General features: G+C 37.3%; 1 protein-coding gene across 1 annotated transcript in view; it reads left to right on the forward strand.

The window, feature by feature from the left end:
- MEOX2 (mesenchyme homeobox 2) overlaps positions 1–12,971 on the forward strand; it is a 56,111-nt gene extending 43,140 nt beyond the window's left edge. Inside the window, exon 3 of the mRNA XM_013941330.1 lies at positions 11,666–12,971. Coding sequence (XP_013796784.1) covers positions 11,666–11,890 — 225 coding nt within the window. The 3' untranslated portion in view covers positions 11,891–12,971. The remainder of the gene's footprint in view (positions 1–11,665) is intronic.
- The last annotated feature ends 1,031 nt before the right edge of the window (positions 12,972–14,002 follow it).

Here is a 14,002-nt window from a genome sequence, read left to right on the forward strand (position 1 = left end):
TGCAGAAAACATATCCCTGTTTTCAACAATGGTGAATTTGGTCTTGTATTTAACTTTCTCCCCAATAAATTCTTAATTCTGTTCTTTATAAATCAGGTGGAGTAGTACAACTAAATGAAGAGACAGTTCAATATTCTAAAGGAAATAATTAAATAAAAAACATTAACATACTGAAAAGGGACAGAAAAATATTCAAATATGTGTCTCTGGAGGAAAGAGGCAGCCTGTGCTACACAAGTGCAGAGAATTCATATAAGTCATGGGAATACTCACTATTTTCCAACTGTCACATAATGTCAGTTCTATGCATTACGCTGATCGTTGTGATAATTCTTATAGAATTATAATTAGTCTATCTAATGATCTAATCTGATTCTTTTCTGCTTCTCCAGATTATCACAGAGTGACAACTGAGCTGCTAGAGATAACTCCCTTCCTTCCTTCCTTCCTTCCTTCCTTCCTTCCTTCCTTCCCTCCCTCCTGCAAAAAGCCAACCTTACTTAGAAAGGGAAAGCTCTAAGCTTTTTAGCTTGGCAGAGTCCAATTCTATATCTTGCCACTGTAAAATTGTCTGAGGGGGAAAAAAGAAAGAATTTATTGACAGCATAAAAATTGTCTTTTTATCCAAAACAAGAAGACAGATTCAGAGGAAAATCTGGATGTGTTTTACACTTTTCCAAACCACGCTGAGCCAAATAGTGATGTCACTTCCAATGTTGTTAATTAGAAACGTCTCTTTCTGAAATCAGATAAATTGTTTTGATGGAAAAAATGGTGTAAATAGTCATGGAATCGAGATCGTTATTTTCACAGCATATGGCAGTCTTCAAAAACTGAAAGCAGTAAATTGAAGGGTTTGAACCTTCTTTCATACTTGTTTTACATCAGTATTACTTTAGTGACTTTAAAAAAATTACTCCAGGATAACCCTAGCGTGAGATTAATGTTTGTCTTTTCAATAAAGAACCTGAACATTTATGCAGGACCTGGCTTTTCATCGTTAGCAGAATGAATGACTGTTCTTGAGCAGTGTATCAATATCTATTTATTTACATACTACTCTTATTTATTACTTTTACTAGCTCTCCCAACTGAGGAGATCATATTTATTAGCTAGCTTAAATATATGAAAGAAAACTGTCCCTTCTCTAAATTTCTTATGACCGAAATAAAATACATTTTTGTTAGCCAAATATATTTGATGGGGTTTTCAAAAACACTCTTTCCAGTGATGTAGTATTTTTAGAAAATTACTATTTCTGGAAGAGTTTCCCTTTCTCATTTTTCCCCTAAAAACTTCATTGCAGAAAATGGTACTTGATAGGCAGTAGTTCCTTTGTTTGAATTAAGTGAACACGCAAGTTATAACCTCCATCTCATCACAGCCTGTAGACCTATTTATGTTGGAAGCTCTCTTGATCTCTCATGAAACCATTCGATTTGCACACAGAGAACTGAAACTTGCTTCAAACAATACAGTGAGAAAAAACAGCAGTGGGTATCAGATGAACTAAACGTATCCCCTCAGAAACAGGGTTTGAGAGCAGCCCTAACCCCTGATGGAATGAATTGTTTAACATATTCAGTTTTACAGTTGTTTTTTTTTAACGGCAAGTATCATATTACTCAGAAGGCAGTAGAGCAAAAAATAATTGGGGAAAGTATTGTCAGGTCATCCTAAAGTTACTACTTTCAATTATTTCCCGAGATGTGAGATAAATCATGGAGCCTATTATCTTAAGAAAGCTCTATCTTCCTCTAGACTATAGTGATAATTTCAACCATACGCTGCAGCTTAAAAGAGGCACTGACCAACTAACACTTCATAATTACCTTTCTGGTATTTAGACGAGCTGTAGAAAAAACATATGTCTGACCATATTTAAAAACTATATAAGGGTATTAAAGTTTTCTACAATCATCAAAGTAAGGCTCCAATTGACTTTTGAAACAACTTACAAGATCAATTCAAACATAAATGCTTCATGGAAGGCCATTTTCACAAAAATAATAATGAAAAAAATCACAACATATGGATCAGGAGAAGGAATTAATCCCATCACTTCCTAAAAAGGAAGTCGGAGTTACAAGACCGAATGAAATGAAGTAAGTGCCTCAAATGCCTAGATATTAAGAGTGCACTTTAAGAGCATTATAAGCACATCTGGTGGTAGGATGGCTCTATTATGGTATTGTAAGAATTCCAGCAGTATAGGTACATGTAATTCCTGCTCCATCTCCTATAGAATGCACTCACAATCCCTGCTCAGCCAGCAGTTAATAATTTTCAGCTGGCAGGCCTCTATGATATTTTGAAGAGCCAGTTAGACTAAAAACTCTCTTAGCTCCCTAGATATTTGTAACCTTGACAAGTGCATTCTTGGCTTTTTTGTCCATCCAGATAAACTTGGAGAAGGTTCCATCCAAACTTTTTAATATCTCACTGCGGGATGACGAGAGGAAGCAGCTGCAGTGGGGTATCAGAGGCGTGGCAAAATGGACATTTTTATGGAGTTGGTCCTGCCAAATATAGAAAGAGTAGGAGATCTTTCCACCTCACAAGATCTTTTTGCTTGGAGCTAATCAAAAGAGCAATGTTGCAGTTCTGCAGGCTACCTAAGGTTACCGGAAAAACAGTCCAAATACGTAATGCTTCTGTCTGCCAACATAAACGGAAAATCCCACCTAGTCAGATTAAATTCTGCCGATGGCAATGAGAGGATTTACTTCTTGGTAACTTTGATTTCCAGTACCCTCCCAGAAGCCACTAATTGTTTATAAAATGTCTGAAATCATTGTGTTTGGGTAGACAAAGAACAAAATTTTGTCAAAATGAAGAATGCTGTTGCATTTGTGTTTAACTTCCACGTATGTGGTACTAATGGTTCCCAACATGGGAAAAGTGACAAAAGAAGTACCTTTTACCATAAAGAAAAGCAGACAGCATTATTATTTAAATTCATTTGGGCAATGCTAGTATACTACCTAGGGCAATGGGGCCATAACCCACCTTGGAGCATTTTGCTGCTATGACTATACAAATAATAAAAGAAGGTTCCCATAACAAAAGTTTCCTCTAGACAAAGGTTACCTCAATCCTGAGTCACAAGTGACTTGCTTAAAATCCTTCTCAGCATCGCAGATTTGAGGAGAGCGTAATCACTGCTGTTTTTAGACACTGAATTTCAATTCATAAGGTAAGAGTAGCTCCCCTTAGTCTTTGGGGTGAGAAAGGCTCCGCCAGAGATTAGTTCAAAGCTCCTCAATTAGTTTCTTGTTCTGAATCACCCCTGGAAGAGCCCTGCCTTTCCATAAATCGCACAGTATGACTAGTTTCTCGATTTAGGAAGCTAAATTTCTAAGGTTAGGTGGCGAAATTATTCGCCAGTGTACTTTCAAACAAAGTTAGAGTATGAATTGATATGACATGGTTGACCATATCTGTCCGATTTATTGTACTGTCACATCTTGTCTGAAGGGCAACTGCTTATTCCAGGCTTTCATGTAACTGTCTATAAATGCTATTATAACGAGCCTGTGTGGCTTGAAATCCTTTGGATTGTTTGCTTTATTTAAAGTAACAGTCTTAAAATAAAACTCAGTAATATTTTTATGTTCGTCTTGAGAAATGTAAATACTAGCGATAAGAATTACTATGCTAACTCAGTTTGTTCTTTCTTAGGAAAGAATGCTCCTGGCAAACTTAATTACAACTCATGCATAATTTTGATTTGTGTGATAATTCTTTAAAAAAGGTACATGGCAGAACTTCAAACAATGTATTTACTTCTGCAATATTTATTGAATTCTAACAAGCAATCCCATGTGCAAAGATCCAGGTGCCTCAAGCTGCTCGCTGTGAGTGGACCCTACACCTGCAGAGAAACCCCATGGGATCCTGGGTGGGGAGAAACCTCTGTCTGGGCCAAGTAGCATATGCAGTATAGACAGAAATGCTAGCAGCTCATATGGCTGCTTTTACAAAGTCAAGAAGGCTCTGCTGCCCCCTCCCCTCCCCTTTCTTAGGCACAAGTCTAAGGAAGATTTGACTTGTTCTGTAGACCTTTAAAGGAGATAGGAGCTTTTTAGCTTTATGGCCACTTTAAAAAACAAAGAGGAAAAGTCAGTAAGAAACAAAGTTTATTGGAGACTTACAAATGGACTTGGGGGATACCTATAAAACAGTTGTTGGGTTTTTTTTATGTAAGGTGTTGAAAAATGTAGAATCTTTTTCTGATTTCACTAGTTCCTTCTCTTCAGGGCAGGCCCAGCTGAAAATAGCTGCAGCTGCCAGAAGCTTGCTAGCTTTAAGACTGGATGTTGATTTTGTGGGTAGTTTACCATCAAAAGTCTCAAGATTGGCTTGTTTTGGAAGGCGAAAGTCCCTCTAGATTTGAACTGTGGAACTAGTTTAAATGAATACAAATGAGGGTGCTTCTCTCTTGGCCTAGGAGGTGGATCACACAGCCACAGAGCCCTGGAGGATTGTCACAGACCAGTAGTCAGAGGTTATTTTCTGCTGAGTCCTGCTTCTGGACATTTAACTTCCTTTACACTAAAGTAGTAGTAGAGAAAAGAGTCAGCACACTCAGCCAAAACCAGCCCCGATTACCTAGTGCCTTTTAACTTTCACACTCAGTTGACCTGAGCAAAATGGGTGCAGAGCGGTATAAGTTAGAATTTTTACCATGGAGTAAAACGCTATACACACAAGTAATTCATGCAGATAAATGCCAATACAAAGCAATGGCAAAGGTTAGCTGAAGTAAACCTTCCCCACAAATTGATTTCCCACCATGTGCCTGTTTTGCAGATTTCTATATATATGCAAAGGAGTTGGATGGAGACAGATCCTAAAAGATATGCTGGAGGAGAATAAGGTAGAGGGAGTCCTGCCTTTCTTTGCCTCTGCACAAAAAACAGAGACTGATTCTATAAAAAAATACTCCCTTAGGTTATATACAACAAATCAGTTCTGTGTTTTCAGTAAGAGGAGACAACCTGGAACAGTGTCCCCCATTCTGTTTCAGGCATGTTAACTCTGAAGCCTAGTTAAGAGAGTTCTGAGTAGGGAGAGTTAACTGTTTCACTGGTGGAGAAGGTGGCATTTCTTTGGATGGAGTAGAGGGAAGTAAATTGGTTGTTGTCAAAGACTTCTGAAATGGGAACAAAACACTCCAGTCACTGCCCTCCTCTGAAATATAATGTCTATTCCATCCCTGTCTAAATGTGGGAGGTAGAAAGGAGAATGTATCCCCTAAGCAGGACCTGAACCTCAACCGACTTCAGTGTAACAGAAAACCAGGACTCCCTCCTACACCTTCCTGGGTGTCAAAAGTTCCAGCTGTCCTTTGTGCACCTGCCAAAACCTCCTCTTTTTCTCAACAGCTGCTACAAAGCACTTATGTGCATTCGCTGCAAAATCCTGTAACGTAACGCGGACCAGATTGCTTTAAATCGGTGAGCAGGTGATTTAAGCAATTTTATTCACAAGGTACTGGTACCACTAGTTAATTTCTGAAGAAAAGTTAATTTTTGCCAACTGATATTTTTTGTTACTATTTTGTAATAACTAAGAAGACATTTAATATTCAGACATATTTATTTAAACTGGTTTTAAGCTTAAAATGTTTTTAAGATTTTTAAGAGGGTTTTTTTGGATTGGAAATAGAAATTCCATTAAATCATACAAGCCAAAAAAATAAGTTTAATTGAATATAAGTATCTTAACTTTTCTAGGTACATTGTTTCTCTCCTATGAATGTCACATGGATGAAAACTAACAGAATTATTTAAAAACTTGTGTTAGTTATAATTAGTGAAATTAACTGATAATTCCAACTACCATTTCTGTAAATATTTGAAACTAACAGATTTGATTCTTTCAGCCCTCATATTTATTCATAGACTAGAGCAGGAAAAGAAGCTTTCCTGGTTTTCCATTCCTATTTCCTTTTGTAAATTTGTTGCATAAATTATCAAGAAAATATTATCTCTATTTCTGTGAAAAAGGTAAGTTTCATCTGTATAACACCAGTGATTTCTGTAAGTTCAGGAGTTTGACTTTCTTTAAAACTTGGCAGCATATATGTACTTACTGGATTTGTTTCAGAGCTAAGTAAAGTCCAGAAGGAAAGCTTTCAATTTTTTTAATTCTGAAAAATCAGAATTATTTTTGTTATGCATACATTTACATGGAGTAAACATGTCTATTGGAGTAAAATAAATTGATAGATAGAATAAATTGATAGAAAAAAATAAAAAGGAAAGAAAATGGACAATGGCTGACCTGGGGCAAAATGCTTGCAAGGCTTGTTGATTTGGTCTTTATACCACTTCATTTAGGTGTGATAGAACTTATGGAATTTGGGATGCTGACTTAAAAGACTCATTCTTAGAAGTATGCATCTCTTATAGAAAAATAACAGTGTCAAGTGGTACAGCCCTCTTATTTCGAATTTTTAAGGTTTGTAAGATATCAGGCCTTAAATTTTAATCTTGTTTGGGAGTCATGGGCCACTACAATCTGGAATAGAAAACTCTAATATTAAGAAAAAATACTTCATTTGAGGAGAGAGCTCTTTCAAGGAGAAACATCTGTTTACTTAAAAAGAAAATGACAGGCAGAATGCAATCAAGGTAGTTGAACAGTTTTCACTCAGACAGTTAATCCTTTCATTTTTTTATACAAAAATTTCTTTATTAAGAAATAACCTTTAGTTATAGAAATTATCTGTTTAACTTTTCTCTGTAAGTTCAGAATGCTAAAATCCCACTTCAAGCAGGATACGAGGAAGGATCTACATTTGACAGAGCATGATAGAAGTTAACCTTTCTTAAAGCTAACGTAACTGAAGTGCTCTGCTGAAGAACCAGTATTAAATCAGGCTTTTAAGTAATTTGCTCTTCTGGAACCAAAATGACAAGCTAATGTCCACATTATGAAGTAATACTGAGGATATAGCTGGAAGACAGCACTTAATGTGGCCCTTTGGTCTACTATCATAAGTATATATTGATTACTTCAGTAATGTAGACACCGTTATTAAGAATGTCAACCCCCTTGTTTTGATCCTCATCCTGTGAGCCCGACAGAGGACTCCTTAAAATAAATTGATCACAGCAAAACATTTCTCTTGTGCATCAGAAGATGTGCAATGTGAAATCATTTACTGCTATATTAAGTAACAGCCTAATCATCAGATGTGGAGATGCAAATGCTAAACAGCTTGTTGACTAAGGGAAAAGAAGCTGCGCTTTCATGCCAGTAAGCAGATGTGCTTAATAGACTGCCTCATAAGTGCTGATTTAGAAACAGCTGTTGATGCTACCATAGTCTTTAATATAGTTCATTTCCCTCCACTTCCTTTGTTTTCCATACATACACATGCTTGCTCTATACAATTAAGTTGTGCAAGATAGGGGGTGGAGAAGAGGTAGTGCATTTTAATAATAATAGGCAATCAAGTTCTGATTCTTGGAGATAGTGAACACTCTCAACTTGTGCTGGAGCTAACTTAGATTTGAAGAAACAGCATAAAATGTTCAGAAAACCTACAATATTATGTTTCTTATAGTAGATCTGTAAACTACTTTTAAAGGATGTAGTTTCTGCAAAAGTTGAAAATAGAGCAAACTAATTCTTTCTCACTGGGGAAAAGTTTGGGAGTTTTTTCACTTCAGTCAGGATCTTCTTTCTTTTTCTTTTTCTTTTCTTCTCTGTCTTTTTCTCTTTCTCTTTCACTATCTTTTGCTCTTTCTTTTTGCTCTTTCACTTTCAGTCTTGCTCTGGCTCTCACTCTTTCTCTCTTGCTCTTTCTTCCATTCTTCCTTGTTCATTCTCACTCTTTGTCTCTTCCTTTCTCAATATATACTGCATGTTTTGTGATACACCTGTAATGGTTTCAAATAAGTTGTTCATTTGAAAAGCAGTTTTCCATGAATCCATGCAATTATTGCTCTGAAGTACTTCATACAGCTTGTTTCGCTTCCTGCCCATTACTAAAATATTGATGGATCACATATCAGTAACTACTACTCCCTCCCGTTATTGACTCTTCAACTGTAGAGGAAGTTCACATTTCAGATATCTGAATTTGATCTCTGGAGGAAATAACAAGTGAAGGACCTTTCTTATATTATTAGCATATGAGCTTTAAAGACTTCACCCAGGATCCATTGAACTCAGTGGAAAAACACACTGACATTGGTGTACTTTGGATCAGGCCAAAAGTGGATTTCGGTACTTTATAACTGAGGATATAAATAAAAACATATAAAAAGAACCCTGAAGTATAACATAAAACATTCCCTCACTACATTAATGCAGCAAATGATAACAAGATCATAATGTTTTTAATAATAAACTTCACTATAATTTATTTCAAGCTTTTGGAAATAATCTTTGGTATACCAAATAAAGAAATTTCCTGTTTGATATTTTTTGAGTCAATCAGATGCAAATTACTTGAAGTCATTATTTAATTAAAAAATTATTTTTTTCCTTAATTTTCTTTTAAAATGGTTACTAGTCTGTCCTTTCTGGGCAGCCTGATGGGCTCTATGCCAGTCCGTGGAACCGATTAGTGTATATTCTCCTTTGGGAGCAGCAGGGTTACTCTCTTCACACCACACTCAGGAGAGCGCATGCAAAGATACATGGCGTCCTTTTAGCCTTGCATTCCCCGAAGGCTGTGTTTCCTGGACAGAGGCTCGTGTGCAGACATAGCAGTGCTTGCTGGATCCATGGAGGAAGTTAGAAGTATGTCTTGCTCTTATTCTTGCAAAGGGAAATCACCTGCCTCTAACTGACTTATCTCAGCTGATATACACACGCAAACCCAGAGTCACCCCTGGGGTAGGCGTTTCAGGGCATCGTCAGGTGAGCTAGTGTGATGGTAGCTGATCTTAATTCAAAGGCGATCCCCAGCCTGGAACTTGTCTAACCCCTTACCTGGAAGCTGGTGCCACTCAGTTCTCCTGGTTTTGCTGCTCAAGGGGAGAGAATGCTTGCTACTGTGCTTTTTGTCAAATGTTCTGCACTTAAAAAAGCAACAAAAATAATGTAAAAAAAATTCAAAACAGAAAGAATCATTCATTACATAGGATTAGAAAACAGTCAAAAAATTAGTTAGGCCAGCAGATCCAAGGGTTTGGCTCTGTCTACGAGAGGAGGAGGACAGAAACGAACACCTGCCCCACAAGCCAGGCAGTAAACACCCTACCCACATCTGTCCCAACCAGAATAGTTCCTGACAGTGCCTTTAGGAGCATAACCTTTAGTTTCCAAAGCAGCCAGAAAAGGAATGGATGCATTTGGAAGGAGGTTTGCCAGGACCTCTCTTGTTCATAGAGGAGATTCCAGTAAGCTAGAGTAGGTTGAATCCAGGTCATGCAATGAAATTTTTGCTTCAAATACAACACTGTCATTTTTCTTGAAACCACTTTTTGCATGCTTTATTATTTTGTTTTAGGCTTTCAGAGTTGTGATGTATTCCTTGGATGTTCATGGACAAAAAAATACACTGAAAACTGCTTAGATCTTTTAAATATCACTCCAGTCCTCTCCTTTCTTGTTGATGGAATAAAATTCTGTGGACCCTTCTTTCAGAAAAAAGGAGTGACAGTATTCTGAGGTACTTGGTTGAATCCAAAGTCTGTCATTTTTTGATCTTTAGATTATGACTGCAGCTCCATTCACTCTGCTTTTACTACACCGTCTGGCACCAGTACAGTATTTTTACAAGAGAAACTCCATTGTCTTAAAAAACAAAAATAAATAAAATGACATCTGTAACTTCCCCCAGAGCACTGCCAGTGCCATACTAACGCCATGCCCTTTTGAAGACACTGTTTCCACGGCCACCTCTGATATATGACCTAAGTATGATAATTCCCAACATCACAGCAGCCAGTAATAAATACCTTCCCCTTTACTCTCATTTCACTTTACAAGCCAGATTCTTTGGCTCTGATGAGTAGACGAGAGGAAAGGATGTGCTGTGCTTTGAGGTTCTTAACTAACCTGGAATCGTTTTGCTCTTTTCCCAAGTGATTGGCTGTAACAGCTCGCATTGGCTTTAACAGGAACACGGTGAATTAAAAAAATATACTTCTCTTCTTTCCCACATACGTACATACAAATTGTGATGTGAACTGTCAATTCAGTTATAGTAAAATCCTTCTGTAAAATTCAAAGTGATAGTAAAGGTTAAACACTGCAATATTTCCTGGATATATAAGACAGATTTAGCAAAACAGCATTTTTGTGGCTCTATTACTCATGTTGTACAATATGTCCTGCTGTGACTGTTCTTGCTGTTTCTTTTAAAACTCTGCAACGCATTCTGCTAAACAGAGCAGAGGATACACTGACATTGCAAGCTTTCTTGCTTCATTTCCAAGAGAAAAACTGCAGCTATTGTTTATTTTTCTGTAGAACATTCCTATTCAGAGATGCACAAAGGCACATACAGGAGATTTGTTAGCAACATTAGCTCTAAATTGTTCAAAAATAACAATCTTCTTCCCACTCACAAATCCTGTTTTCAGTGACAGTATTTTAAATTGATTTGAAATCAGCCTTGAATCCAATCAAATACATTTGACAGATGCTATGCACATTTTTTTCTTCTTTTGGCTATTGAAAAAATGGTCCTTGTGGTTTGCAGTGCTGGTACTTTAGAACTGTTCAAATAATTTAGGTTTTCTTTTTTATACATATAGTTCTATACAGAGAAGGGCAGGAGGGGAAATGAATGTCATCCAGAGTAAAATCTTGGGTTTTCATATGGCTTAGCTGTAGATGCATTTTTTTTGGTCTTTCATTCTATGAAAAGATATCTTTCACTCTTTTCCATTCTTGTCTAAAATTATTTGCTGATTTTGATGCAAATTTATAAATGCCTTGCCCTCCAGTTATGGAGGTATTTGTCTGAAAAGTGTGACTAGGATCTGTGGCTAAATGCAATAGGATCCAGGATCTGGAATAGGATCAGTCAACTAGGATCTTTTAAATATATTTGCAAAATTATGAGTTTTGATTGTGAGAAATCCTCTTTCTGATGCTTTTTCAAGAAAAAAGAGAGCTTTTAAAGTGCTTCTCTTAAATCTCACCAGTTTAGAGAAACAAAAGGCAATGCAAACTTTTCAATGAAAAGTTCTCTTCCATAGTAATTGGCATCCTTTGAAATGTATTTAGAAAAGCACTATAAGAAAGGGGGGGCAAGAGTGTGGGTCTGTCACCACACTGGACTGTGCTACACAAAAGGTAGGTTCTTGTCTGCTACAGTTTTACTTCTGGTTCTCTATCTGTGAACGGACATTTGTACTTTTTTCAAGAGCACATTGAGTTTTTAGTGCTTTCTAAGGAGCACTGAGCTCTTGCTTCAGAGGGCATGGAGGCAGTGCTGTGTGCTGTAGGTGACTCTGCGGCGTTTCCCCTTTCCCTTGCCCGCAGCCGGTATCCTCCTGGCCCCTGTGTCTGCACCCTGCCCACCACTGGGTTGCCGCTCTTCAGGGAAGCCCTGCTGCACTTTTTCCCAAACAGGTGGAAAGGCAATGTGCTACACATAAAAAGCATTCTGATTTTCTACTGCTGCAAGGATCACTACTGACCTTTAATGACCCCATCTTTATTTTTGTGTTTTGTCTGTCTTTAATGAAGGTAAAAGTTTGGTTCCAGAACAGACGAATGAAGTGGAAGCGGGTAAAAGGGGGCCAGCAAGGGGCAGCAGCCCGGGAAAAGGAACTGGTGAACGTGAAAAAGGGCACACTGCTCCCCTCCGAGCTCTCCGGCATCGGGGCCGCTGGTCTCCAGCACACGGGGGACTCACTAGCCAATGACGACAGCCACGACAGCGATCACAGCTCTGAGCACGCACACTTATGATACGCAACGAGTGTCCCAGCTCCCTTCTCAGGAAAGATGCTTTGCTGGCAAGCCTTACATGGGCATCGTTTACGTATGCAAGTGACTCTGGCAGTGATTTTTAAAGTTGTTATGGAAAATTCAGGCTTATTGTGTCTGCTTTCTTGATTTTTAGATGGTTTACAGTAAGTGCCATGTCTTAAAGGTGCCTCAAGAGTGGAGAAGTGGAAGATGAACTTACTTTGAACATTCCAGATTTGTTTGTCATGTTTATGACAGTGGGCAGGTATTTTTGCTTTAGCTTGCACTGAAAATTACATTGCTCTCAACAGATGTTATATTCTGAAAACCACAGTGCCACAAAATCACTATCTAGTGGATAAGAAATGTATTTTAACTCTGTATATATTTATGTTACAGCATTTTCCTGTCTTCACTAATTTTAGCAATGCATTCATATTAGCGATGGCAATAGTCACTCATGACAATAAATGGCTTTCTGTCTCTTTATTTTTGTTTTGTTTTTCCAAAGACATACAATACATGCAGATACTTTTGTTCAAGTAGAGAACAATACAATAGTGTCTGCTAGGACATGTCCTTGTATGACAGACAAAACAAACGTTATGTTGCATTTACTATCAACTGCTGCTAATAGGGTATTATTAAACTTACCTAGCTCCTCAATTCTTCTTATCTTATAACTGCAAGAATGATTTTTAGGATCATAAGGATAGTCCAGTAACCTGCCAGAAAGAATTTCATGTTCTGCCCATGCTCAGTGGAAAATCCCCAAAGAATTACTCATTCCTACTTTGTCATCTTTGAGTACGTTGATAAAAACTGACACTGCAGAAATGTTGTCTCTTCATCTTCAGTTTTAGAACCAGCAGATAAGCCGAAAGTTATTATCAACTGCTTATGTTGGTAGAAATCAGAATATGAAGATAATTCAGTATTGTGTCCTAAGTGTAAAATCAAGACACTTTCTGTTATAAGCTTTTGTGTACATACAGGCAAACACCAAACCCCCAAATTTAATGCAAACCATTGATTGTACTTTGTAAAGAAAAATGTTTAATAAATAATCCTTTTTAAATAATTCTGGTCTCTCTACAGTATTTTCATAGGAAAATCAAAGTGGTTTTTGTAAAAGTCCTAAGCAGCTCTACCTTCTTTGGGGTTTTTTGGAACTTCATCTGTCTTTGGACAATGCAAAGCTATGTTTCAAATTTAGGCTTTTAATCTTGGATGAACCTTCCACCTTGATCCATTTGGGAAACTCTTTCCTTTAGCAGGAAGAAGGCATCAAGCAGCTAATGACGTCTTCAGCCAAAAACAACAAGAGTCTGTTCAACCATTTTTCCAGACCTAGAGCAAATATCAAGGGATATTTCATTTTGCCTTGTAGAAATGGATTAAAATGAATAAATATCAGGAAAGTGATGCACACTTACAACTATCATGCCTTTGTTCAATAAAGCTGTTCGGGAGAAAAAATAATTTCCCCCCAAACCTGGGACATAATAACAATTGTATTGTGGACTGTGTAGTGTGATAGAAGGAGCAAAATGAAAGAGTGAGAAGAAATGTGAGCATCGTAGTTAATGTTTATGAGCTTTCACTTAAGCTGTGTTACGCGGAGCAGTAGGATATCCTTACTGTTAAACACGTTCAAGACCTCTGAGTCTGATACCCTTCTTTGCACTGTAGGTTTGTTCTGTCTGGCACATTAATTGTTGCCATGATCACTGTAGTTTAAAATGTCCAAACCATGGGTAATTCATTTCTTCGAGAGACTTCAGAGCATTTTATCGACTCTAGCACTTAGAAGGTTTTGTTTTTCCTTGTTAGTTCTCTTCAAAAGCCTTTTTCATCCAAAATCATGTAGGATAAGAGGAGTAAACCAAATATTTGTGAACACGTGATATTTTTGATTTGCTGGCTGGACATGAAAGGTGGTTGAGTTTTTTTTGAGTGGTGATGGGGATAAAAAAGAAAAAAAACAGAAACTTTAGTCAAATTTAATGTGACTTGCTTTGCAAACCTGAAAGGGCATTTTTAGCAAATGGAGTATTGAAAACAATAATCTTTTCTCCTCAATTTACTAGCACAGTTGTTTGTTGCTATCCA

The sequence above is a fragment of the Apteryx mantelli genome, chromosome 2 (genome assembly GCF_036417845.1).
Source record: "Apteryx mantelli isolate bAptMan1 chromosome 2, bAptMan1.hap1, whole genome shotgun sequence".
In the NCBI taxonomy this organism is placed as follows: domain Eukaryota; kingdom Metazoa; phylum Chordata; class Aves; order Apterygiformes; family Apterygidae; genus Apteryx; species Apteryx mantelli.